Below are 27,751 nucleotides of genomic sequence, written 5' to 3' on the forward strand. Positions count from 1 at the left end.
ACGGTTCAGACACTTGCCAGGAAGCAGAAGCGCAGCTCAGTATTGCAGATATGAAAGAAGAGTTTTGAGTCTGTTTGCAACTGTTTTCCTCTCCTCCCACTTCACTCCACCCATCAAAGGAGTGGGGGACGGTGAGAGGACTAGTACAGCTAGTCAGCACTATGATTAAGTCTAGTCAAGACCTGTATTGCCGGAGAGGAGGAAAGGCAAGGTAAGTCATAGTGAACTTTTATAAAATTATTGGTTTTCTGCGAATTTGTTCGTCTTTTGTTTTTCCACCCAAACATGGCCTCAAAAGCCGCGGAGGTTTAGTCATGTTGGTACACGCTCGGTGCATTTCTTTAAAAAACAAAAACAGGAACCTCTTTTGTCAACAGCCTGTTTTTAAGATTACCATAAGATAGCAGCATTCTTGAAGTAAAATATGGGCTACTAACTTTGTTTCTTTATCTTATAGTGTACGTTACTTTAAATGCTTGGTTCTGCTTTCTGCGTTATCACCAAAAGCGTAATTGTATTTGTGTCTACGTAAATACTGAAAGAAATTCAGACTGTTTAACATCAGTTCTGACTACTCCCACTTCTCTATCGAGAAAGAAGTCATGCTGGAAGAAGATAAAGTGACATTTAGCCTAATAAACAGATTATACAGTCACATATTATAGAAAAGGAACTAAATTTCATTTGTACTAAATTATAACTTTTAAAATGCTGTGTAGACTTTGTGGATAAAATAGGCAGAAATATATTAAACTGGATAGAAAATGTCATTAGCAAACATTTAAAGACACAACATGTAAGATTGTTTTTTTATTAAAATATCCAAAAAGAGCAATGTTTTATATTTTGCCAAATGTTTAGTAGAATGTTCAAATTCAGAGAAATAAGCTATATTAACTAGTGGCATAAACCGTATCCTGTGTGACAACATCCTAATAACATCACACACCCTCATTTTCCGGTTTGGTTTTATAGAGAACAGAAAAACACCACAGTCGCCTAAATATGTTGTGTATTATATTAGAGGGCACAGAGAAACATTATAACAGACCCCCAAATGTATTTAGTATGATAAAAAACATATGAGAAATATATGAGCAATTCCAGCGGTATGGAAGTAAAATTTGCAGTAAAAACTCAAAAAACATAAATTCACATAGAAAGTATACGTTAACATTAATTTGAAACATCTGTTTGTTTTCCAGAACAACTGACTACAGAGTTAAGAGATCAGAAAAATATCAATCTGTAAACATGTTTTGTACTTTAAATGAGGAAAATAAACATGCGTTATGGATGTGACCAAAAAATTATGCGAGTTTGCAGTACACAACAACTCACAACAACTCCACAACCCAAAATAAATAATGCCAAAAGGATAAAATATATGTCTCTCTATAGAACCAAAATGATTGAGTTTACTTTATTTGATATTTTTTGCATTTATGAGGAAAAAGTGTTGTCATGGATGTGACATCTCTTCGTTATGGATGTGACCGATGTGAAATTGCCGCTTGTGTGACTTTGGTAAATCAAATATAATTGTTTGAAAACATCGGCAGAGACATTTTTTTATATTTCTAAAGTGCTGTAAAATACATAATTTTTTTAAAGGCAAATGCTCATATATATATATATATATATATATATATATATATATATATATATATATATATATATATATATATGTTTATGTATGTATGTGTGTGTGGGTGTCTGTGTGTGTGTGTATATATATAAAACGTAACTAAACGTAACTTTATTACGGACTAATAATGAGTTAATGAATGCGCTTATCATGAACTAACTTGAGTTCATGTTTGAATAAGAGCTACCTTAATTACTTGGTAGTACATGGTTGTTTGTTTATTAATGTATTAGTTTATGCTTAATTTAACCATCATGAACTCATAACATGTTAATGTAAAATTATATCATGACTTTACTTAGAGGGGCACATCATCATTAACCTATTCTAAAACTACTCACAAATTCCTTATGCACATCCGTCTACTGCGTTTACACTGAATAACAAAAGAAAAGTGTTCTGTCAACATCAACATGGACAGTTTAAACACAGGAGGTCATGATGATGTGCCCCTTCAAGTAAAGTCATGACATAATTATGCATTAATAGTTTTATAGAAAATAGACAAACACCACAGTCGCTTAAATTTGTTGTGTATTTTATTACCTGATGTGTTGCTATTTTCAGACGCAACCTTAATTTTGTCACTTTCTGCCACGTTGTTTAAATAGCAGCAAATAAATCCATTTGCAGCACTTTGCGGACTCATGGGTATTTCGGTCTAGAAAAGAGGTGTGTTAAGGCGCATTGTTGGGCCATTGCTATTTCAAAGAAATTAAATGGACTGTACAATAGACCAACTGAAAGCAGGTCTAAAATTCAGCGCAGAGCGCGTTAGTTGTGCGCCTCGCTTAAACATTGCTTAAAAAAAAAATTATTATTTTCCACATAAATATAAAAGCCACTGCCTCCATGCCTTCTTCATCTCGGGGGGCTTTTCTCAGTTTATTCAGGACAACTTGCTTTTGTATTATGTCATTATTATTAGCAGTGTTATTTATTATATGCATATTTATATTTGTTTTATTAAAAACAAGATTAGATTTGTTCATTTTGTACCATATGGGGCATAGAAAGTGTGTTTGGATATATCTCAGTTTTTTGACTACACTTCGTTATTCTTGTGCATTTATTCGTTTGCATTTATTTCGTTTTTAATGCTGGAAATTAGAACTGAATTTAGAAATAGTTTTGAAACAAATCTTTGTGTTTCACAAATTAAATTAATTTTGTAGGCTAATGTATTTCTGTACGTACAACACCGTTTCCTTATCCACGAAAGAGAGAAAGTGAAAGTAAAGGCCGTTTGGAGGAGACTCCTTCTTTATCCTTGTGCTGCAGATGGTCTGTTTAACTGTTTTCTCGCTAGTGAAGCGTTCAGTTTTTACACTTACAAAGTCCGCCATGTAAAGGGCAAATGCACCATGGCTCGACGCAACTGACTCTTAAAAGGAATGGGAGATGAGACTCTGATTGGTTTTTTCTCAAAACACACTCAAAATTCATTAAGAGAATAAACACAACCCTGTTAGACCATGCGCCGTGGTGCAGAGCATATTTTTCCATCCTTAAAATAGCAAAAGTGGATTCAGACATGCCCTTAATGCTTTTGCGCACTGTGCTTTAGACTTTGTGACTAGATCGTCAAAATAGAGCCCTTTATTATAATTGTAATATTACATCACCCAAAAAATTATATACCTACAGTTGAAATTTTTGTCTTCTTCAAATATTTCACAAATTATGTTTAACAGAGCAAGTTTATTTATTTATTTTTATTTTTTTACAGTATTTCCTATATTTTTTTCTTCTGGAGAAAGTTTTTTTTTTTCAGCTAGAATAATAGCAGTTTTTACTTTTGTAAAAACATTTTAAGGTTAATATTATTACCTCTCTTAAGCAATATTTTTATTCTACTGAACAAACCACTGTTATATAATGACTTCCCTAGTTACCCTAACTTGCTTATTACCCTAATTACCATAGTTAAGCCTTTAAATTGCACTTTAAGCTGAGTACTAGTATCCTGAAAAATATCTAAAAAAATATCATGTACTGTCATCATGACAAAGATAAAAGCAATCAGTTAATCTAAGTTAGTTATTAAAACTATTATGTTTACAAATGTGTTGAAAAAAATTCTATCTGTTAAACAGAAATAGGGGGTGGGGGGTAGCTAATAATTCAGGAGGGCTAATAGTTCTGACTTCAACTGTACTTCTAATTCTTGTTGTGAGTGCTGACTTTTTATACTATCTACCATTCTAAACTGTTGCCTGCATAAAAAAGCCTCAAACTAAACCGGCCAAAAGTATAGTTGATGAAAAGAAATAATCACTTCATGACTTTAGACACTTCTTTGTTAACACAGTGGCATAATACGGTGAAATAATTTTTGTTTTGCTCCAATTCTAAACAGAATTAGTTTGGGTAAAATATAACCTCACTGGTGGTTTTAGAGTGATAAGTGTTAGATATACATTTCTAGAGTTAAACTGTGGTCACACAGCACTTTTCACCCCATTGACTTTCATTCATAAGCATCTAAACGTGGCAGACTGTAAGCAGATGCTCATGCAGCAGGTTTCACATGCCGCTGTCTTCCAGTTCAAGTTCAAGTTTGGTGAACTCTGACCTTGGATTTTGAAGGCATTTTTTTTTACACTTCTTTGTTTACATACGATTGCTTTGGGTTTAATTGTCTTGAAATGGGTTAATCCTTTGGTTAACTCTGATAATAATTTTGCAAAGCATTGTACTTTTTATATCTAATAAGATACTTCATGGGCATGCATTAGGTATGCTAAAATTGACCATAGTGTATGTGTGCGAATGGGTGTGTGTATGAATGCTTCCTAGTGATGGGTTGCAGCTGGAAAGACATTCGCTGCGTAAAACATATGCTAGATAAGTTGGCGGTTCATTCTGCTGTGGCGACCCCAGATTAATAAAAAGGACTAAGTTGAAAAGAAAATGAATGAATGAATGAATAAAGATGCTGCATTGAGTACACAGTATGATTTTTGGCTACACTTTAAAATAACAGTACATGAATAATGATGTATTAATATGTAAACTAAACGTAACTTTATTACAGACTAATAATGAGTTAATGAATGCGCTAATCATGAACTAACTTTAACTACAACATGAGTCACATGAGTTCATGTGTGAATAACAGCTACCTTAATTACTTGTTAGAACATGATTGTTTGTTATTTAATGTAGTAGTTCATGCTTTATTTAACCATCATGAACTCATGACATGTTAATGTAAAATTATATCATGACTTTACTTAGAGGGGCAAATAATCATTAACCCATTCTTAACTACTCATGAACTCCTTATGCACATTCGTCTACTGAGTTCATGTTGGCTACATTTAGCTTAAACATAAATGTTAATTAATACATTAACTAACGACATGTACTAACAAGTAATTACAGTAGCCATTATTTACAGATGAACTTATGTGACCCATGCTGTAATTAAAGTCATTCATGATTAGCACATGCCTTAATTAATCATTAATTCATAATAATGTAATGTTTACTTTACATATTAATACATCTCTATTAATGTACTGTTATTGTAAAGTGGAAACCAATTTTTGTTCTTGGAAATGTAACTAGGTAAAAGGACAAACACAAGATCTCCAAAATAACACTTTATTATATGACTGAAGTATAGTAATGCTGCAGCACTAAACAGCACTTTCTTGTTATTCTGCTTTGCAAGTGTTTAAGACTTTATTGGTGTGTGTGTGAGTGTGAGCGCACAAGTGTGTTTGTGTGTTTAATGTGCATGTGTTTCCGTGAGAGGCCTGTGTTATGTTGAATGGAAGGATGGAAGAGCAGATAACCGCCAGCTGGAGAACACATGACCGGCTGACATCCTGCTTAGATGCCGCAGGAACAGAAAAGCCCCTGAATACTACAAAAATGCTTTACTTACTAAGAGATTTTACCTTTTTTTCTAGTCAAAATATCCAAAAACTTAAACCAAGAAGCATTTTCTTGACAAGCAGAAAAAATATTGTTTTGTTTTCAGAAATAATGAGTATTAATTAAATGAGTTTTTCCTTTCAAAATAAAATCTGCCAGGGGTAAACAAAATAATCTTGTTTTTGTTTTGAAATCAGAATGTTTTATTCACCCCTGGCTAAAGCACTTTTAGCTTAGCTAAGCATAATTCATGGAATTGGATTAGACCATTAGCATCTTGCTCAAAAAAAAAAAATTGAAAATATGATTAAAATATTTCTTATTTAAAGCTCGACTCTTCTATAGTTATGATATTACACAGTACTCTTACCTAGTTGGGGCCTATTTTCAGGTGCTGTGTAAAATCATTGTTGCTGCACCATGGTTGCAACAGGCGCAAAGATCTTTGATTACTATGCCAGAATGAGAGTATAGTTCCTAGTAGGGCTGCACAATATATTGTTTTAGCATCGATATCGCAATGAGCGCATCCAAAATAGTCACATCGCAGGATCTGCAATGTTAAGGCGGGTTTATTGTTGAGCAGGAGCCATAATAGAGCAAAATTTTAAAAAAAGGTGTTTTTGAGGCCTGTGACTGTATGAACACTTTACAAGAGTCGATTCCTCGAATCTCAACGGACCCATTACTAGGCATGGGCCGGTATAAGATTCTGACGGTATGATAACCTTGCATAAAAATATCATGATCGCCACTGGCTTGCATGGTTCAGGATCTGTAGAGCTGCACATTGTTGGATTTGCTCTTCAGTGTTTGGACTCACAGTAGTGATTATTAAACCACACTGAACTGAGCTAAACTGAACTGAACTTAAACACTACAGACTGAACTACACTGTTCCTATTTACTGTGACCTTTTATGTGAAGCTGCTTTGACACAATCTACATTGTAAAAGTGATATAAAAATAAAGGTGAATTGAATTGAACTGATGGAATTTTGATTGCTGCTTTAAAATATATTATTTTTAAATATCTGGGTAAAAACAGGGTTTCTGCAGGTTTCCTCATGTCAAATTTAAGACTTTTAAGACCTTTTTAAGACCATTATCAATAAAATTTCAGACTATCACAGGGCAAAACGCTAATAATTTTCTGTAATAACCGATGAATTTTTTTTTACTTGCCCAATTAAAATTAAAATTCAGTTATTTCTTTGCCACGTATTTTAAATAATGTGTAAAACAAGCAAACTCTAGTTATATACATATATTGTTATTAGTGTAATCTGTCTTTTAAAATAAGACAAGTTTTAAAAACTATAATAAACAAAATTTATGAACAACATGAATTACATTTTTTAAATTGTAATAATTTTGTTTCCTGATGTTCAATAAAATATTTTTAGAATTTTGAGGTCTTAATCAAGGTTAATATTTATTTTGATGGTAACTACAACTTTTACTTCTAGATTATTTGAAAATGCTATATAAAAAAACAGTAATTGTTTGGTTTCATTTGTTTAATCAACACTCACAATGAGATACTAATCTAAAAGTCTTCTGAAACTCAAACCAAAACAGAATATTTTTCACAAATGCTATGTAGCATTAACAATATTAAATTAAACACAATCAGAACGACTCAAAGTTTTAAAAGCTATAATAAACAACATTTATGTACAACATTATATAAAACATCATGCATAACACATGAAAACATAGATAACTTTAAAACAAATGTTATTGTAAGGATGTAAGGAAGACAATTAAACCATATTGCTAAATAGTTAATAAATGTTAATTTTGTTAAACATTTTTTGAGATGGATTTGTTGGTTGTACTGGCAACAGCTTTACATGGACAATTAGTGAAAATTATGCCCTGTTTAAATGTATTTAAAACCCACAGCAGCATATTTCACAGAATTTTTTAAGGCCTTAAATTTAGTTTTTGAAATTTAAGACATTTTAAGACCCTGCGGACACCCTGAAAAAACTAAAACTTTTTCCCCTTTGAAAACAATATATTTCATTTTGAGAAACATTTTAAATATTTTGAAGCAGTAAACATGTCAGGCTGCTATATTCATTAGTTTAAAAAACACAGATTTCTTTACAATTTAAAATAGCATCTTTGGATATTTTTTTCTGCTGGAAATACTGTTTTCTTAAAAAGCTGACAAAAAAATGTAATAAAAAATCTTACACATACCTTAGGAACGGTTTTAAAACGTTGACTTTTCCAAACCGCGGTATACCTTAAAAACGGTTATCGTCCCATGCTCTGTTTTTTCAAACCCTCCTAAATGAAGCAGTTACATTCTACAGTTATAATGCTCATTCTCGAGCACGATGAACACCGAAGGCGCCCGTTTCAATGCATGTTCACAAGTTTTACGCTTTTGCTTTTGAATTTTGTGACGATGGACCTTCTAGGCTATTATAAACCTAGGCAAACCTTTTTGCATTTTGGTTTTAAAGATGATCGGCCTGCGATGTCAAGTTTGTTGTGTTATAAATGAAATATAGTATATGTGTGAGAATTTGGAGCACATCGGATAATATTTGCATATTGATATCTTACATTAGCACTGCAAGTAAAATTATGATGTTATGTTATTGGCTGCTGCTATATGCTCAAGTAGTTTTTATTTAGCCCATGCCAATTTCACAAATAAATGAAAAAATAAATGAGTACACACTAATCATAATGACCAAAGTAGCCAAAATCTAACAATACATGTGGTTGTGGTTTTGTTTTGGGCCTGAACGCATGCACTTTTTTCATCTCGAATATTCATTCTTCTTGTTTATTTTGTAGATCACTACATAAAATAATACCAAATGAAATTTGTTTCAAAAAGAGGATTTTTAAATAAAAATATAGCCAAGGCTTGGTATTTAAAAACAGGTCTGACTCCTTTTCTTCCGGCTTATGAGGTGCCATTAACATAACCTTATTGAATCAACGAACACATTGCACAAAACAAACAGTGATATTTTAAAGTACAGTAATAGGCTATTTAAAAGTACCCTTAAAAATAATCACATTTACTAGCAGTATGATATGTTTTGAGGCACAGTCTGTCACGCTGCTTTTATTTTTTATTTTAGGTTTGCTAATGCATAAATTATTTAAGGTAAACATTCCGTCTAGGGGGTTTAATATTTAACTGGTCATTAAATCAAATTGTTCAAAAATCAAAATCTGTTGCCGTTAAAAAAATAAAGACATGAACAACCGCAGATTTGCCTTGCATGTCCGTCCGCTACTCCAGATTATTTCGTTTTCTTTGTTAAGGAATCATTTCAATAATAAATTGATGTTTTAACTTTTAAAATATGACAGTTATATAAAATAATCTAAAATATCTAAAATAGTCTAATAGACAATTAAAAAATGCTGTTAACAAATGTAGGCTGATAACTATTTTATTTTGGCTGCTGATGATTTAAACTGCTGGTTTGTCTGACCAGAGGAGAACTGGCCGATGTAAAGCTGCAATTGACGCAGTATCATTGTGTAAAGTGCAATACGAAACAGCATGTTTAATCCTTACGCTATTTTAAATGAATGGAGTTAATTCTGGAGTCGATTCCACCAACTCCAAAATTAGGAGACGAGAATCGGACTCCAAAAAAAACCCGGAACTGAACACCCCTAATTGTACCTTTGGTAACTTTAAATGTTCTTTTGAATGTTTAATTTCATTGAAATATTTATACAATTAAGACTATGCAGTACTATTTTACATTTGATTATTCAATTACTGTACCTGAATACTGTTGGGACTCCTCAAAGCTCAGTTTATTTCATACAGTAGCTTATGCTCTTTTGTATGTATCTATGCTTGTAGATGGTTTATTACACTTTAAACATGATTGACCCCCTTACAATATAACCCTGATCAACCTAAGTTTATAAATTCTTTCCAAATTGAGCTATTCAAGTTGTCTGTTGAAATTGTATTTATATCGCAATATGTATTGCAGAAAAAAAAATATTGCAATGCTAGATTTTTCTAATATCGTGCAGCCCTAGTTCCGAGTCATATCAGCTTAGTCACTAGCAATTTTTCATTTTCCATAGATGTTAGTACACAATGTAGTTACAGAAGAGTCAAGCTTTAACACTTTAGAAATTATGAAAATGAGTGAAATGCTTATGCTAAGCTAAGCTAAAACTGCTCCAAAAAGTGGAGTGTTCCTTAAAAAGGAAATCGAATATACGACATGATGCCGTACATTTACTTGGCTAAACCATCTTTTTTTGCCTAATTGTTTTATTCTCCTTTGTCTTTGTTAGGTGTTGTGAATGTAATTCTGTTCTTGCTGACTGGTACTATGAAAGAGATGGACAGTTCTTCTGTAAGAAACATTACTTGTCTCGGTTTGGGGAGCAGTGCTTTGGCTGCAAGGAGTCCATCAACACTGGTCCCATTATGGTAAGAGTACAACACTGACAAACGATTAGTTCACCCAAAAAGTAAAACTCTGTTATGGCACATTTCCACTGAGAGGTACAGTACGGTACGGGTCGGTACGGGTCACCTTTATCAAGCTTGCATTTCCACTGCCAAATGGGTACCCTTTTGGTGGGTGGGATGTATGACAAAAAGTTTTAGACACTCATTTTTACTCGAGTAAATGTCACAGTAAAGCCATGCGGGTCCTTCACATATCATATAAGAAGCACTTCTCACAAAACAGATGCTTTATACACATAAATACTTGTGTATAAATGTTCATTACTAACCTTTCTGTAAACGTAATTTGATTAAAACTGCAGATCAATGATGTGTGAAATAGTCTACTGTAACGTGTGCAATTACATAAAATAAATAAATAAATGCAACATATATGAACACATACAGACCCTTACAGTCTCCGATATGTTACCAATTACAGAAAAACTACACACAGCGTACATTTAGTCCTTATTTGGGTTCAAAAACAACCCGGAATATAGCCCACAGCCAGTGCAAACCTCTCATATATGTCGTTAATCTTCACCAGCACATGTTGTCTCTTGTTAGAAAGTAATTTCGTCATTCCAAGTTTATAATGGTCCAAAAATGATAATAGTTAAACATGGCAATTTGTTTTAGGTTGCAGAAAGCATCATTTGCTGCTGTTTTTCCGGCTACTCCTTTGTTTTTTCGCGCTTCACTCTCGTGTTTGTTTCAGAAAGGATCGGATATCAGAGTGCTTCCATGATGACGTACACGTTATTAATATGAGCTCAAGAAGTTTGTTATTTCAAATATAGATGCGCGGCGAGCTCTCTGGAGAAAGTGAAACCGCTCGCACTTTTAGACTCGTAAAACAACAGCACGACACAGCAGATTTTGTTCTTCTTGGCTTTGTGGCTGTTCATCAAGACGACGGCAAGGTTTGTTTGAGCTTGGGTCGACCATGGCTTGTTATTATATGTATATATTATTACAGTGTAATGTCTCGGCTTTGTTTTTAAAAATGACGCTTCATTTGTTTTCATTCTCCTGCTTCTGTGAGTGACGTATCTCTGTAAACCAATAGAGTTCATCTGCGCGTCTAACTCTGCCTTTGGGTACCCTTTTTTGTGCTAGCTACCCTTTGCAAAGGGTGACTAAAAAGTGGTATGGTATGATTCGCTTTTAGGTAACCTTTGTTGTACTGTACCGTACCACTGGGACAGTGGAAATGGGCCATTATTGTCAGAACATTCCTTATGACTTTCACAAGACGCAAGTTGTTCTCTTCTGGCTGTCATTTTCAGTCTCACAAAATTTGTCTTGAAAACATCACTGTGGAGTGTTTGTTTTATTATTTGTGCAAATAGGAGAAAAATTATTTGTGGTAGGCTACTCTACCATTCACTGCTCTCTTAAATTTAACAAATAATGATGATTTCCACTGCTGAGATACCCGTAAATGTGAAAAGAAGCCATCATAACAAGCTCCATTAACACTTGTGTGCCAAAAAAATGTAAAAAAATTGCAGTTTGCTAATGTTCTCTTTTCAGCCGAGTCAGGTCACAATGTGTGTTTACAACAGGCAGTATGAAGTAGGGCTGCACAATATACAGTTGAAGTTTGAATTATTAGCCACCTTTTGATTTTTTTTTCTTTTTTTAATATTTCCCAAATTATGTTTAACAGAGCAAGGAAATTTTCACAGTATGTCTGATAATATTTCTTCTACTGGAGAAAGTCTTATTTGTTTTATTTCAGCTAGAATAAAAGTTTTTCATTTTTTAAGAACCATTTTGAGGTCAAACTTATTAGCCCCTGCAAGCTTTTTCGACAATCTGCAGAACAAACCCTCATCATATAATAACTTGCCTAATTACCCTAACCTGCCTAGTTAACCTAATTAACCTAGTTAAGCCTTTAAATGTTACTTTAAGCTGTATAGAAGTGTCTTGGAAAAATATCCAGTAAAATATTATTTACTGTCATCATGGCAAAGATAAAATAAATCAGTTATTAGAAATGAGTTATTAAAACAATTATGCTTATAAATGTGTTGAACAAATCTTCTCTCCATTAAACAGAAATTGGGGAAAAAATAAACAGGGGAGCTAATAATTCTGACTTCAACTGGATAGTTTCAGCATTGATATCGTTGTGTGAGTCCGCAATAGTCACATCGTAGGACATGCAATGTTAAGTTGGGATTGGTCCCTTCTCACCCTGCAAATGGGAGGGAGCCCAGGGCTCGAGGATCTTATGCCAAACAAGCTTTATTATCAATAATCAGCTAAGTGTGAACTCTTGAAGTGAAGTTTATTTATAATCTAATTTTGAGAGGATCACTGTTCTTTGTCTTGAAGAACCCCACCCCTACTTCCACTCCTTTCCAGATAAGTGACACGGTGGCCCAGTGATTAGCACTGTTGCCTCACTGCAAGAATGCCTCTGGTTAAAGTCCCTACTAAAACAGACAGAATTTCTGTGCAGAGTTTTGGGTGTTCTCCCCGTGCTTGCGTGGGTTTTCCCCGGGTTCTCCGGTTACCTCCCACAGTCCCACATGCACCCTAAGTAAATTGAACACAAAACTGAGACACCTCTCCTCTGTCATTCATATCCATCATTTAGCTAGAAATAAGCCGGGGGAGTTCATCGGGATCTACCTGAGCTCAAACTCCCCTCTCGCCCTGAAAACGGGAGGGAGCCCAGGGCTCGAGGATCTCATAAGCTCAGGGCTCTCTACCGGGACAGCATGTCAAACAAGCTTTATTATCAATCATCAGTAAGTGTATACTCTTGAATTAGGGTTAAAGCGAAACTGTGTTGAGCTGCCCCCCCCCCCCCCCCCCCCCCCCAGGAACTGAATTTGAAACTGTACCATAGAGTTAACCTGTTAAGTTTTACCCTTTTTATACTCTCATTCTGGCTTGATGATCAATGAACTTTGCTGCTGCTCCATGGCTGCAGCAGGCCCAATAATATTACAAATAAAGAATATTATTGATGGTATAGCTCAACTGTTTAACTTAAACGGTCCCACTGAACAGTTACACTAACAAGACTTTTCCAAAGAATCTCTTTTCCCAAAAGCAATCCAGCATTACCAGAACAAAATATGACATCTTCAGTGTGTGTCATTTAATCTTTTTGAGAAAATCCCAACAGGAACACCGAGCATGAATGCAAAGGAGCTTGAATGTAGAGGATTGCATGCATTTCTTTAGAGATTGCACACTCAAAAAGCTATTCACCCACTAAATGGAGACAGTAATGTGATCTGTGTTATCTTGGGCCGATTAGCTGGAGGTTTTGGGGTTTTTTGTCAGCGTTTCCTGCATGACCTGAGGGCAGGCGACCCTCCCACTCACAATCTCGCTTCCTTCCATTGTGCCGCTTCACTTTTATAGATGATGTCATCTGCCCATCCCGACTTTCAGATGAAATTGAATTCAACATAAAAGATTTTACAAAATATACAATAACTCTGCTTCTTCCTGTCATCTCTGCAGGTGGCTGGGAACAATAAATACCACCCGGAGTGCTTTCTCTGTGAAAGCTGTGACGTCTTTATTGGAGATGGTGATTCTTTCACTTTAGTGGATTATACCAATTTATACTGGTCAGTTCTTATGCAAATATTTGCTCATCTTGGGGTGGAAAAGCACCTTTATTTTGACTGGTTTATGATGTTCTTCTTCTCTTACAGTGGTCAATGTCATTACCAGAAGTTGTCGACACAGCATTTGGCAGCAAAAGGGTCACGGCTTCCTCATACGGTGACATCAATGTCATTCCCTCCCTCTGCAGAAAGCAGACGAGGTTTATTCTTTACTGTGGAGAAGAATGACAAAGAGCATTTGGTCACTGTGTCTCAGTGAGTCTTCATTTAGGGTGTTTTCATACATTCAGTGTGTTGTTTACCACAGACTCTCTCTGAACTGAGCATTTAAATCAGTGAATCGTTACGCTCTCTGACCAGATCATTTGAATCAGATAGACAATATATATAGACTCGCTCTGACAATATAATTTAAATCTTCGAGTTGTTAACTGAAGATTCTTTCTGAAAGGATCCTTTGAATCAATCACTTATTTTTTACTGAAGACTTGCTCTGATCAGATCATTTGAATCAGTGGTCCTGTTTACACATAGATGTCTTTACACTGTGTGACAAGTGGACAAGCTCAAATCATTTCACACCCTATTTACACCTGTACTTACCATGTCCACTTGTATCACTTGAATCAGTAAGTCATTAACTGTAGACTCACTTTTATTAGATCATTTGAATCATTGAGTCATTAACTGTTGACTCATCACTCTTAATGGATCATTTGAATCAGTACATCATCAACTGTAGACTCACTCTAAACGGATCATTTGAATCAGTGAGTCATTTACTGTAGACTCACCCTTAATAGAATTTTTGAGTTAGTGAGTCAATAACTGTAGACTCACTCTTAATATATCATTTAAATCAGTGAGTCATTAACTGTTGAATCACTCTTAATACATCATTTGAATCAGTGATTCATTACCAAAGGTGCACTCTTAATTAATCATTTGAATCAGTGCATCATTAACTGCAGATTCACTCTTAATGGATAATTTGAATCAGTGAGTCATTAAATGTTGACTCACTCTTAACAGATCATTTGAATCAGTGAGTCATTAACTGTAGACTCACTCTTAATGCATCATTTGAATCAGTGATTCATTACCAAAATAAATTATTATTTGCACGTAAATAGACGTGTGAACATTTTGAGTTTACTCGCTTCATTTGCGCGTCAAATACGCTTCATTCGGAATCGGGTCATGGGCAGGGCTTCTGTCTGCCTGGTGACTGTAGGCTTGTTGCTAAATGGCTAGCATGAATTTTATTAAGGGAATAACTGTGTTTATGGGCTTTATGAAGGCAGAAAAACAGCGTTGATATGTTTGGAGCCCTGTCTGAGTTGGTTAATGCGGCGTAAATGTCCTCTGAAGTTCAGATTTTCTAACTTGTTCAATTCGTGCGAAACGCGCGTTAAGCGCGTCAGTCGTGCAAAGTGCTCTACTTGCGCTGCGTCATTCGTGCTGCAGCATTTGCATGTATTGTGTCGCAGGATGTCTATTCGCGTCTTTGCATTGACTTAACATGTAAATCATTCACGCTTGACACTTCTTCTGCGTCTGGTGTGAACATAGCATAATAATTTCATGAATCAATGCTATTAAGTCTCTGAGCAACGGGACAATTTCTCCAGTGCAAAATACATTTATGAAAAATAATGGATCCAAAAAACTGAATTTGTTTTGGATCGTATAAAGTTTAGAAGTACATTTTTCATAAAATAAAAATACTATGATAAAGTATAGATATTTAAATAATAAATGCATTTGGTTACAATACAACCCAACAAAATAAAAATACAATCCACCACTTTTTTGTATATTTAAGTTTAATAACTTAAATAGGTTAAAACTGAATGCTAAGTGAACACATAATTAATGTATATGTTCTTTCTTTTGTTTCAATAGAAACAAATACAAACAGAAGCAAAAGCACACAGACATCATACCTAAACTAAAAACAGGAACCACCAAACAAGACTGTTTAAATAATGCTGGTTATTTTTCTTCCTAAAACTTTCCATGTGGGACAGGCTGGACTTGCATGACCTGAGTGCTGAAGTTAAACCCTTGATCCATGTTGGAGACCGGATTCTTGAGATCAATGGAATCTCTGTCCACAACATTCCACTTAATGAGGTCAGTTGACAAAGAGTAGTTTTAGCTCAGATTAGATAATAATACTGATAAACTGGACCACATTTGACCATTGCTCTTTTTGTCTCTTTATTCTTAATAGATCAATCTGGTGATTCATGATACAGAGCACTTGCTACAAATCACTATTGAACACAACCCTAAAGACCACATGAAACAGGAGGACCTGTCTGGCCTGCTGGGAGAAGAACTGGACCAGCCTGGAAAACTAGGCCTCTTTCCCCTTCCCAACAACAGACAAATAAACCATCGATCCAAAAATATTTTGTAAGTAAAATAAACATTGAACACATCATTCTTTTTCTCAGGAATTTACTTATAGATTCCGGTAACAATCAAAGTAATTCATACATATAAAGAAAACAAAACAAATTAATGTAGTTAGGAAATTAAGTTGTGTGTAATAAAATGAAATGACACAGGGTAAAAGTATTGAACACATGAAGAAAGGGAGGTGTAAAAAGGCATGGAAAGCCCAGACAGCATCTAACATTTCTCAGTAGTTAGAAAGCAACCCTGCCCCTCATCAGTGTGCTTTCAACTGGCTTCAAAAAAGAAAATAAAGCTGTAAGAATGGCCCAGCCAGTCACCTGACCTGAATCCAGTACAAAATAAGAACTAAAGAGCAATGTTTATAGATGAGATTCACAGAACCGCCAAAATTTGAAGACTCTTTCGAAGTCAGGGAAAAAAAAATCACACCTGTGGAAATGTAAATTAAATAAAAGTAAATAAATGTGTACTGTTACTTGACTGGTCAGTGGAAACAAGACATTATAGTCAATAGAATTTCCTCTGACCATCAAAATAATTTTATATTTTGATATATTACACAGCTGTCTTGAATACTTGATTCTGATTGGCCAGTCGCTACATTTCAAGATAACATACTAATACAACAGTGTTCTGCTTCATGCCATTCTGCGGATAACCATGTCAGGCTTTATTCTTTGATTACAACAGCCTGAATGTACTTTATCCCTTTAATTAACATTAAAAGGATAGTTCTGTCATCATTTACTCACCTTTAACTTGTTCCAAACCACTTTGACTTTTTCTGTTGAACAGAAGTGAGGATTTAAATTTTTTTTAAGCTGAAAATCTTTAACTATTGTTTTCCATAATCTTTGTTTTTCCTACTATGGCAGTCAATGGTCACAAGTTTTAAGCAGGGTGCGAATTTTTCATTAGCTAGTCCCTTTATTACTCAGGGGTCGATACAGCGGAATGAACCGACAACATTTTCAGCATATGTTTTACGCAGTGAATGCCCTTCCAGCTGCAACCCATCAGTGGGAAACATCAATACACATTCATTTACACGCATACACTACAGACACTTTTAACCTACCCAATTCACCTATACCGCATGTCTTTGGACTTGTGAGGAAAAGCAGAGCACCCAGAGGAAACCCACATGAACACAGGGAGAACATGCAAACTTCATACAGAAACGCCAACTGACCCAGCCGAGGCTCGAACCAGCAACCTTCTTGCTGTGAGGCGAATGTGTTACCCACTGCGCCACAGTGCTGCCCTGTTTTAATTATTAATATTTAAGATGCAGATCAGAGCAACCTATTTCTTAACTATTAAAGGGCAGGACCCCCCTCCCCCCCTACATCTAGTGTTGACATCCTTTAAGGCGAATCAAGCATTAATTAGGGGGGGTCTGTCCCCCCCAAACTCCCCTGTAATTAGCACCCTGATTTTAAGCTTTCTTCAGAAAATCTTCTTAAGTGTTCAACACAGGAAAGAAACTCATAAAGGTTTGGAACAAGTAAAGGGTGAGTAAATAATGAGTACATTTTCATTTTGAGTGAACTATCACTTTAAGCATATAGTCTCTCTTTTGTCCACTCAGTCTTCTCTATGTCTGTCTTTACAGGCGCAGTTGCAGTATTGATAAAGTTCCATGTTTGCAACGACACGCTGCACTTCTTTCCCACAGAAGAGACATTAATCGTTCAGAGTCTTTGCGTTTTGACGCTAATGACAAAACGCAACGAATCTTCCGACCTTCCGACCTAATATATGGGGAAATTTTGGGAAAAGGCTGTTTTGGACAGGCCATAAAGGTAAAGCAATGAGTTAGACTGATAAACACTTTATTTAATAAACTAATATGACAGTAAGGAAATAACTGCTTTCTTTGCACTGTGAGGTGACACATTTGGAGACAGGAGAGGTCATGGTGATTAAGGAACTTCTTCAATTCGATGAAGAGACTCAGAAAACATTCCTGAAAGAGGTTTGTTCTTTTTTCTAAATCAAAACTTTCCTAAAATAGTACATTTTCCTTTTGCATATCTGAAAGATTTCACATACAGATGACTAATCTGCCAATACAAAAAAAAGCTGTATTCTGAATGCCAGGCCAGTTGGTGGTGATGTCATTTTCCTTACCCTGTGGAGTGACCACTTAGAAGCAATCAGGGTGCATCTAACAGTCAAAATCATAGACTGTAAAAATATATGGACGTAGTATCCGTAATGTCATCCATAGGCTTCTGAACAATGCAAAAGAAGCTACAAGTAGGCGTGGCCAACCATCGCTATTTTGTTCGGCAGATTGGTAGTCTGAGTTAAATGAGCCCAACCTTAAGTCTGTATGATAGTCTGGCTCAAAGTTATGAGGTCACAAAATTTGGTCCAATGTTAAGTCAATTGGCCGTTTCTGAATTTTCCTTGTCAGTTTTCGGAAAACCGTAAGTCGGATCAGTTGGAAAAGATATAGCAACTTATTTCAGTATAGTTTGGAGGTTTGGAGTTTGTTGGTTGTAGTATGAACGCTCTAGGAGGAGATGCATTCTTAAAATAGTCTAAGAAGAAGAAGACGGAAGAATATTCAGTTTATGTAATATAACGGTATGTTGGCTTTCTCAAGCCACCATAATAAAACTTCAATAGGGCAGCCGAGATATGGAGCTTAAAATATGACAAACCCATCTGAATTGAAAATGTGTTAATTTGATTTATTGACAATTGTAATTTAATAAAACTGTACATTATAAACCTTAAAAAAAATAATTTCTTCACTTTAATATTGAACATCTGAACTTTAAGAAAAGTGACTTTTTAAGGCAGATTTTCATAGACTGCAGATATACAGTTTGTAAAAATACAGTTTCAATTCTTAAGCTGTCTCAACTTTTAAATGATTAACATTCAAGTTAAGAAATTCAAATTCAAAACAATTTTTTTTAATACCATATAATATTTAGTTTTATTAAACTACAATTGTCAATAATTCAAATTAACACAATTCAAATTCAGATTGTTTTGTCAAATTTTGAGCTCCATAGCCATGTTTGTATTCATTCTGAAATGCCCTTTAGAGGGCGATATTTGTAATGCACCACTAGTCCCATAGTCTTAACATTGTTGCTTGGCTGGAAAGTACTTGCAAATGCCTGTAGACTACATGTAAAATACAGTATGTGCATGATTTCAACATTTTCACAAATTCACATATTCACTGTAAAAAAAAAATGCTACTGTCATGTAAATAAACTTGCAAATAAAATGCAAAACCTTTACAGTGTTTTTAAGTTGAAAATGATGTTGCGTTGTTAGAATTAAATGGATTGTTTACTAATCATCACATATACTGTATTTGTCTCCAGGTCAAAGTAATGAGATGCCTTGAACATCCAAACGTCTTAAAGTTCATCGGGATTCTCTACAAAGACAAGCGGCTGAACCTCATCTCTGAGTATGTGCAAGGGGGAACGCTGAGGGACACCATCCTAAAAATGGTTTGATCATCTGTTTTTTTCCTTCATTATTACACAGTATATTATAATATTATCTATAATAGTGATATAATAGTATATATCAGGGGGTTTTAACACACTGCAGCTCGTGCGATGATTGCAAGTGGCTCACCAAAATCTACATTTCATCCAGTCAGGTTGAACCAACATACAGTAGTATACCAGTTTATCACCCACTCCAATTCTCCCAATTCATATTTAGTTTTAAATAGTATTTTTTTTTACATTTATAAACAAGCAGATATGATTATAATATAATGGATTAACACAAACAGCAGGAGAAAATCAGTACACTTTCAGCAATGAGCGTTCTTAGCCCTTGCGTTCCTCTTTTCTCTAGGGTCATTAACGTTAATTTTAATGGCAACAAACAGTAAACATCATCACTTGCCTTTTTTCCTGTACACCAAAGCCAGATTTCTAGCCCAACTACAGTACAAAACCCATCTATTTCAGCAAAATGCCAGCTTTAAATGCGTGCTGTACAGTTGAACCTTACTGTCTTTAAAAATGTAACTAACAAGCCTACGTGAGTGAATAATGTGTACATATAATATGGCAACACAAACAGGAGCATTAAAAAACAACTGCATTAGTTCAAAGTGAGCTTTTTAGATAAAGACACACACTCTACGCTCCATAAGAAATGTTTAATTATCAAATTACATGCTTTTTATGTTACAGACTTATTCCAAAATGGATTGAATTAATATATTTCCTCAAAATTCTACACAAATACCCCATAATGACAATGTGAAAAACGATTTTGTTGCAAATTTGTGAAATTGTTGCAAATTTATTACAAATAAAAAAACTGAAAAATCACATGTACATATGTATTCACAGCCTTTGCTCAATACTTTGTTGATGCACCTTTGGCAGCAATTACAGCCTCAAGTCTTTTTGAATATGATGCCACAAGCTTGGCACACCTGTCTTTGGGATTTTTTGCCCATTCCTCTTTGCAATACCTTTTAAGCTCTATCAGGTTGGATGGGAAGCGGCTGTGTACAACCATTTTGAGATTTTGCCAGAGATGTTAAATAGGATTTAGATCTGGGCTCTGGCTGGGCCACTCAAGGACATTCACCGAGTTGTTGTGAAGCTACTCCATTAATATTTTGGCGGTGTGCTTTGGGTCATTGTCCTGCTGGAAGATGAACAGTTGCCCCAGTCTGAGGTCAAGAGCACTCTGAAGCAGGTTTTCATTCAGGATGTCTCTGTACATTGCTGCATTAATTTTTCCCTCTGTCCTGACTAGTTTTCCAGTTCCTGCTGCTGAAAACCATCCCCACAGCATGATGCTGCCACCATCATGCTTCTATGGTATAAACCTGGTGTTGAGCGGTGCCTAGTTTTCTCCAAACGTAATGCCTGGCATTCACTCCAAAGAGTTTAATTTTAGTCTCATCAGAGCAGAGAATTTGGTTTCTTATGGTCTGAGAGTCCTTCAGATGCCTTTTGGCAAATTCCAGACGGGGAGTAGCTTCCGTCTGGCCACTCTACCATACAGGTCTGATTGGTGGATTGCTGCACAGATGGTTGTCCTTCTGTAAGGTTCTCCTCTCTCCACTAAAGAACGCTGAAGCTCAGACAGAGTGACCATCGGGTTATTGACACCTCCCTGACTAAGGCCCTTCTTAGCTTAGCTGGTCGGCCAGCTATAGAAATAGTCCTGGTGGTTCCAAACATCATCCACTTACGGATGATGGAGGCCACTGTGCTCATTGGATCTTTCAGAGCAGCAGAAATGTTCTGTAACCTTCCCCAGCCTTGTGCCTCGAGACCAGTCATGTCTTGGAGGTCTACAGATAATTCTTTTTTTTTTTTTTCTCTTCACCGCTAACCGCTTTTTTTTCTCTTCACCGAAGTTTTTCCCTCTCCTCTGTCGCCTCTAGTTTGCATGGTTTGGGATCGGTAGAGCTACGCATCGTTGGATTTGCTCTTCAGTGTTTGGACTCTCAGTAGTGATTTTTAAACCACACTGAACTGAACTGAACTGATCTAAACTGAACTGAACTTAAACACTACAAACTGAACTACACTGTTCCAATTTACTATGACCTTCTATGTGAAGCTACTTTGACACAATCTTCATTGTAAAAGCGCTATACAAATAAAGGTGAATTGAATTGGGTTCCTTTGTCTTTATGCTTGGTTTGTGCTTTGGCATGCACTGTCAACCCTGGGACTTTATATAGACAGGTGTATGCCTTTTCAAATCATGTCCAATCAACTAAATTTACCACAGGTGAACCCCAATTAAGTTGCTGAAACATCTCAAGAATGATCAGTGGAAACAGAATGTACCTGAGCTCAATTTAGAGCTTCACTGCAAAGGCTGTGAATACTCATGTACATGTGATTTTTCAGGTTTTTTACTTTTAATAAATTTGCAACAATTTCAAAAAATCTTTTTTCACATTGTCATTATGGGGTGTTGTGTGTAGAGTTTTGAGGAAATAAATGAATTTAATCCAATTTGGAATAAGGCTGTAACATAAAAAATGTGGAAAAAGTGAAGCGCTATGAATACTTTCCGGATGCACTGTATATAGCATTTTCACGCACAGAATCACAGAACTACAGTAATTGAGTCTTTCTTGAAATATAATAAAAAAAACTTCAGTCACAGACTTTTGTCTCCCAATCTTTTTTTTGTAGGATTATTCTTAGCCTACTTTGGAATAACAAAACCATTAATTTTAATTAATGGTTAATTTGACAGTTAAATATGTATGCAAATATATGTTTGAGCTGATAACAGTATTCTATCATGCCAAGCACTGTTTTCCATCAAAGAAATGTGTTCTTTAATTCTATTCTTTTCAAATTTAAAGAACAACATAAAAAAGAGACAATTTGAGAGATTTTATCAATTTGAAAGATTCACCAATCGTGTCCTTTTCAGTTTTTAAAAGACCCCTGATTTGTATATTATTTGGATAAAATATTTTTCTTATAATTTTGATATATGATTTCATTTCATTTGTCGAAATCTAGACCTCTGATCACCCTTGGAATCTTAGAGTGAGCTATGCTAAGGACATCGCTGCTGGAATGGTACGTAATGAAGATTGTTTGTGGCAAGCTGTTTTTACATAACTAACATATTTTCATGCTATATATTACTAGTATCAGTAGTATAAGTAGTAGTATATTTATTTATTAGCTGCTTGCTTATACTAGTAGTATTTTATAAATTGACACTAGTAGGAGAGAGCAGGAATAAAGCACCATTTTTAACAGATAATGTTTCAGATGTTTTTGCTGTGGCTACTAACTCTGGTCCCATTTTGTTTTGATGGTCCGTTTTTAAGTTACATTGCATCTACATGCCAACTAATTCTCATTAGATTATGAGTAGACTGTTAAGTTGGGGTTAGGGTTAGTGTTAGTTGACATGTACTTGCAAAGTTACTTATAGTGAGTTAAATGTCTCATTAGCAGCAGTGTACATCAGATAATAGGCAGACAGTCTACTAATACTCAAATGAACCATGAAAATAAAGTGTTACTTTAATAATAATATAATTTTTATTATTATTGGCAATATGCATCCATTTGACAAGACATCTGAATTTGAAACGCTGCAAACTCTAATGTGGAAGTGAAAATAAGGTATGGCTATTAGTAGTGGGACAAAAATAACAGTGTTACTTTCGTCCCCACAGGAACTTTTGCCATTTAAACCTCCCTTAAGACATTACAAACTTAAGGATGTGTTATGCACTTAATAACCTGTTGATTGAGCATGATTTTGACACATAAAAAGAGAAACAAAACTTGTAATAAGGAAAAAAGTACCACTACAATAATTCTGCACTTAAAAAGTCAAATTCGGACCTAAGCCCGGACACTGTCCCGAAATCAAGTTAAATCTGGCAGCTCAATCCAGGGTTGGATACAGAATGTGCTGTTATAGCCTGGAAAGCAAATATTGTCAGGGCTTTGAGAAAATTGCATTGTTAGTTTTTTTTTGTGTCCGCGATCTAATAGACACTGGTATAAATTGTATTTTATACTTATCTAATAGATAAAAGTAGCAATTATTAATTAGATACTATTTATTTTTTATGTAGCGACTAGTAACCATTCTACTTTAAACAGATCGTTTTTTTAAGGATCTGTCATTGAGATATCAACTGTCTAGTTTCGCAAGTGCAGCTGTGACTAGTACTTATACTGGTAGATATTTATCATTCAGTTTTTTTTGTGCATATTTAATTTTGTTTTGTTATAAGGGGACAGTTCACCTAAAAATGTTAATCATTTTTTAGTAATTTTTAGTTCACCTCCACTTGTTCCAAACCTGTTTGGGTTTTCTTTTCTTCCATTGAATGCCAAACATATATTGAAGAATGTAAAAAAAAATTAGGCATTGACTTTTTATCAATGTATAAATGTACTAGATACTTATTCATTTGATAAAAGTAGCAATTATTAATTAGATACTAATTATTATTTATGTAGCGACTAGTAACCGTTCTAGTATTGCTTTAAACAGATCGTTTTTTTCACATTGAATATTTTAAGATATATCAATTATTAATTAGATATTTTTAGCTTTTAAAAAGATACTGTACAAGTTTATATTTGATACACACTAGCTCTTACTCATTAAATATAGATAGATAGACAGACAGACAGACAGACAGACAGACAGACAGACAGACAGACAGACAGACAGATAGATAGATAGATAGATAGATAGATAGATAGATAGATAGATAGATAGATAGATAGATAGATAGATAGATAGATAGATAGATAGATAGATAGATAGTCACATCAATATATCACTGGAAGATTTCAGTGGCTGAAAAACACTTGTCCGTATAACCCATTCGTAACAACATCTACATCAGCTTTGTATGAAGCTAAAATAGTTTTAAACCAGAACATTACCTGTCTAAAAGAAATACTTCAGCCATGGTTTCGTCCTTCCTCCAGCATGCAAAAGTAACTCCAATGTTGATTCAGTATTTTCAAAAATTTTGATTCAGCATGTTTTTACCTCTCTCTCTCTCCCTCTCTCTCTCCCTCTCTCTCATGAATGTGCAGTGCGTGTACGCACAAACGGCGGATCTGCATTTTAAACAGCTGCGCAGTTGTTCAAATCTACCTTTGTTGACAGACAGTTTGAGCTACTAATCGGAATTACTTGTGGGAGAGGTCGGCCTGACACTATTTAATTGGATTAACTATTTTTAGTCTGATGCCTTACCCAGAATATAAAAATACATATAAATACATTTAGATCATTTACTTTAATCAATAATATTGGAATGTGAAGAGACACCCACTGCACTGTGAAGAGACACCCACTGCAGCTTTAAATCTTAAAATCGCTTGCCATGGTGTTAAATGTGAAGAAAAAGTGTTCTTTTAAATCGTTTAGAAACTAGCAGCACTTAACTTACCAGCATTCCAAGAAAAGATGTAAATCTTTTTGTGGAAGCTACACTTATCTTGTGCTTTATCACCATCTTCATGAATGTAAAGGCATGTCCAGACAGGGAACAAGAATCTGAAGCAAGGTTTTTTGTTAGAAATGAAAAAGTTGTTTTGCCATTTAAAAGAGTGCACACGTTCATTTATTCTCTTTGTAAAATACAGGCTTACCTACATTCAATGAATGTCATCCATCGGGATCTGAACTCACACAACTGCTTTGTCCGAGAGGTCAGAATACGGCTCAGTACTCATAAACGTAAAACAATTTTCCACATTTGAGAAGAGTAACAGCAATGCGTTTCCCCACAGAATCAGACTGTGGTAGTTGCTGACTTTGGTTTGGCACAACTTATGAAGGACGAAAAGACCTCTTCTCCTGGACAGATGTCCAAACTGAACAAGCTTGGGCGTAAGAAACGGTATACGGTGGTAGGAAACCCTTATTGGATGGCACCGGAAATGATTAACGGTAAGCCCTATGAACGCACTCAAATGCTGAAACATTTGTAAGAACTGTTTTAATTGAGAGATTTTACTTGCAGGTAAAATTTATGATGAACGTGTCGACATTTTCTCCTTTGGGATCGTGCTTTGTGAGGTAGAGTTAGTTTCTTATGCATTTCTCGACTTTTATAGTCGTTATTTTCATTTGAACCCAAGTGAACGTTTATGTTTATTTCTCTTGACAGATTATTGGAAGAGTATATGCCGATCCGGATTTCCTCCCTCGCACGCAGGAATATGGATTGAATGTGAAAGAATTCCTGGAGCGCTGCTGGTCCAAAGATTGTCCTGCTGCTTTCTTTCCTATTGCGGTTCTGTGTTGTGCACTGGAAGCTGAAAAACGGTGGGCGTCTCATAAAAATCTGCAAAACCTTGCTTTTAAAAGTGACATTGGATGCCCATTTTAAGTGAAAAGCTTGTAACGTACTTTGGTTTTTTTTTTTATTTCTTAGATCAGTGTTTTCCAACCCTTGTCCTTAAGGCACACCAACAGTACACATTTTCAACCTCTTCAAGCACATCTGAATCAAATCATCAGAACATTAGAAGAGACTCGAAAACCTGAAACGAATGGTTCAGATAAGGTGTGCCTCCAGGAACAGGGTTGGGAAACACTGGTGTAGGTAAACACCCTTTTTACCCTATCAAAAACACCTCAGTCTATAGTGAGTCCAAATGTCTCTTTAAATGCTAATGAGCTGCTGCTCTCCTGCCCCTGGCTGAGACTGCAGGATCACGACTGTGTTTAACTTACCAGTCCTTTCTTGAAGAATTAAATTGAAGTAAACTGACATGAAGGACTATTAGAAGATGTTTCCACATTATGATGACAAAATGTGAGATCATGCTGGGACGGATAATCTTTTGCTGCGTCCCAAATGGCACACTATACACTATGCACTCATGCACTATGTACTTATGCACTTACACACTCAACAGCATAGTATATGTATGTAGTTTTGGGTTAGGTGTCTGAATAACACAGTGTTGAGAACCAGAAAAGTAAGTTAGGAAAGTAACTGGACTATGGTGTTAGTAACTGTATTATGCACCGGGTTTTGGGAAGCCACTGCGATCGGATACTGTATCAAAGTGGGCAACCAGAAAGTGCTGAAGACTGTACCACTACACCCCCCCCCCTTTTTTTTTTTCAAAAATAAGAAAAAACGGGATGATTGCGGGAGGTCTGAAATACAGTGTTGGCAGGTATGCTTACCAGTTTAATAATGATTTGATCAGCTGTAGCTAGAAATTAAGCTGTTATAATCTTCTAAGGGCTTATTATGCGGTCCTGTCGCTATCTTGTGGATAGACAACATCAACTGTCTTTGGTCATCTCAGTATGGCAGGCTAATGGCCGCCAACGTGCTGTCTCTCAGAAATTATAAATATTTATAATAGGCACTATCCTAATAAATAAACTGCATAGTTGCAATCTAAACAACTACATTCAACACTAAAAAAGCCCCAAAAGTACATTATGTTGTTCAATACCTGCAATATTTGTCAAACTGTAGAGTGTCCTCTGCTTGTCGCTGTATGTGGGTGGAGTAATAACAACGAGTGAAGAGGCTGTACAAATGCTGTCATTGCAGAATATCGCACAGCTATCAGCCAATCAGATTCAAGAACCAGACAGAACTGTTGTATAAATAAATATATATATATATATATATATATATATATATATATATATATATATATATATATATATATATATATATATATATATATATATATATATATATATATATATATACATATATATATATACATATACAAAAGTGGATATGTAATTCCATGTCACCTCATTAGCTGAAATATGTCCTTTTTTTCATTTCTACAGTCCTGTTTTTGCCAAATTAGAGGAGTGGCTGGAGAATGTGATGATGCACTTGGAGATGGGACTTCCTCTGATGTCAGAATTGCTTAAGGTCCGACAATCCTTTTGGGAGAACCACAGCCAGCCAAGACCTTATGGGATTTCTTCAAAACACATGGAGAACTCAGCCTTTGGCAGAAGCTGAGGCTACACATATGGCCATACGGACATTTTCATAATGTTTAAATTCTCAGACTATTATTTACAGGGACTCTCATAAAAAAGGTGTATGATTGTTATTACACACTTTTCTCAGCGAATTCACTTTTCTGAGCCATTTTTGCTTTTTGTCTTATTTTGGATGAGAATATACACTTATTTTTATGAAATCTTTTGCTTGAAAATATTGTTTGTGGTATCTTTCATAATGCATTA

At 35.2% G+C, this 27,751-nt stretch overlaps 1 protein-coding gene across 1 annotated transcript; it reads left to right on the top strand.

Annotated features, from left to right (window-relative positions):
• limk1b (LIM domain kinase 1b) lies at positions 1–27,751 on the top strand. Its single transcript, XM_056446697.1, has 15 exons — positions 1–211; positions 9,839–9,977; positions 13,494–13,603; positions 13,691–13,858; positions 15,634–15,739; positions 15,840–16,024; positions 17,646–17,835; positions 17,922–18,008; positions 19,384–19,515; positions 22,537–22,596; positions 25,153–25,218; positions 25,300–25,459; positions 25,533–25,588; positions 25,680–25,837; positions 27,341–27,751. The coding sequence occupies exons 1-15, from the start codon at positions 162–164 to the stop codon at positions 27,519–27,521; spliced, it is 1,848 nt and encodes a 615-aa protein (XP_056302672.1). The 5' UTR covers positions 1–161; the 3' UTR covers positions 27,522–27,751.

The sequence above is a fragment of the Danio aesculapii genome, chromosome 21 (assembly GCF_903798145.1).
Source record: "Danio aesculapii chromosome 21, fDanAes4.1, whole genome shotgun sequence".
NCBI classification, from domain to species: domain Eukaryota; kingdom Metazoa; phylum Chordata; class Actinopteri; order Cypriniformes; family Danionidae; genus Danio; species Danio aesculapii.

Bases quoted from the DNA above. Each gene is read 5' to 3' on its own strand.
- limk1b (XM_056446697.1), top strand. From the start codon at position 162: ATGATTAAGTCTAGTCAAGACCTGTATTGCCGGAGAGGAGGAAAGGCA. The intron at 212-9,838 runs GTAAGTCATAGT...TGTCTTTGTTAG, and splicing joins CGGAGAGGAGGAAAGGCAAG to GTGTTGTGAATGTAATTCTG. The intron at 15,740-15,839 runs GTCAGTTGACAA...TATTCTTAATAG, and splicing joins ACAACATTCCACTTAATGAG to ATCAATCTGGTGATTCATGA.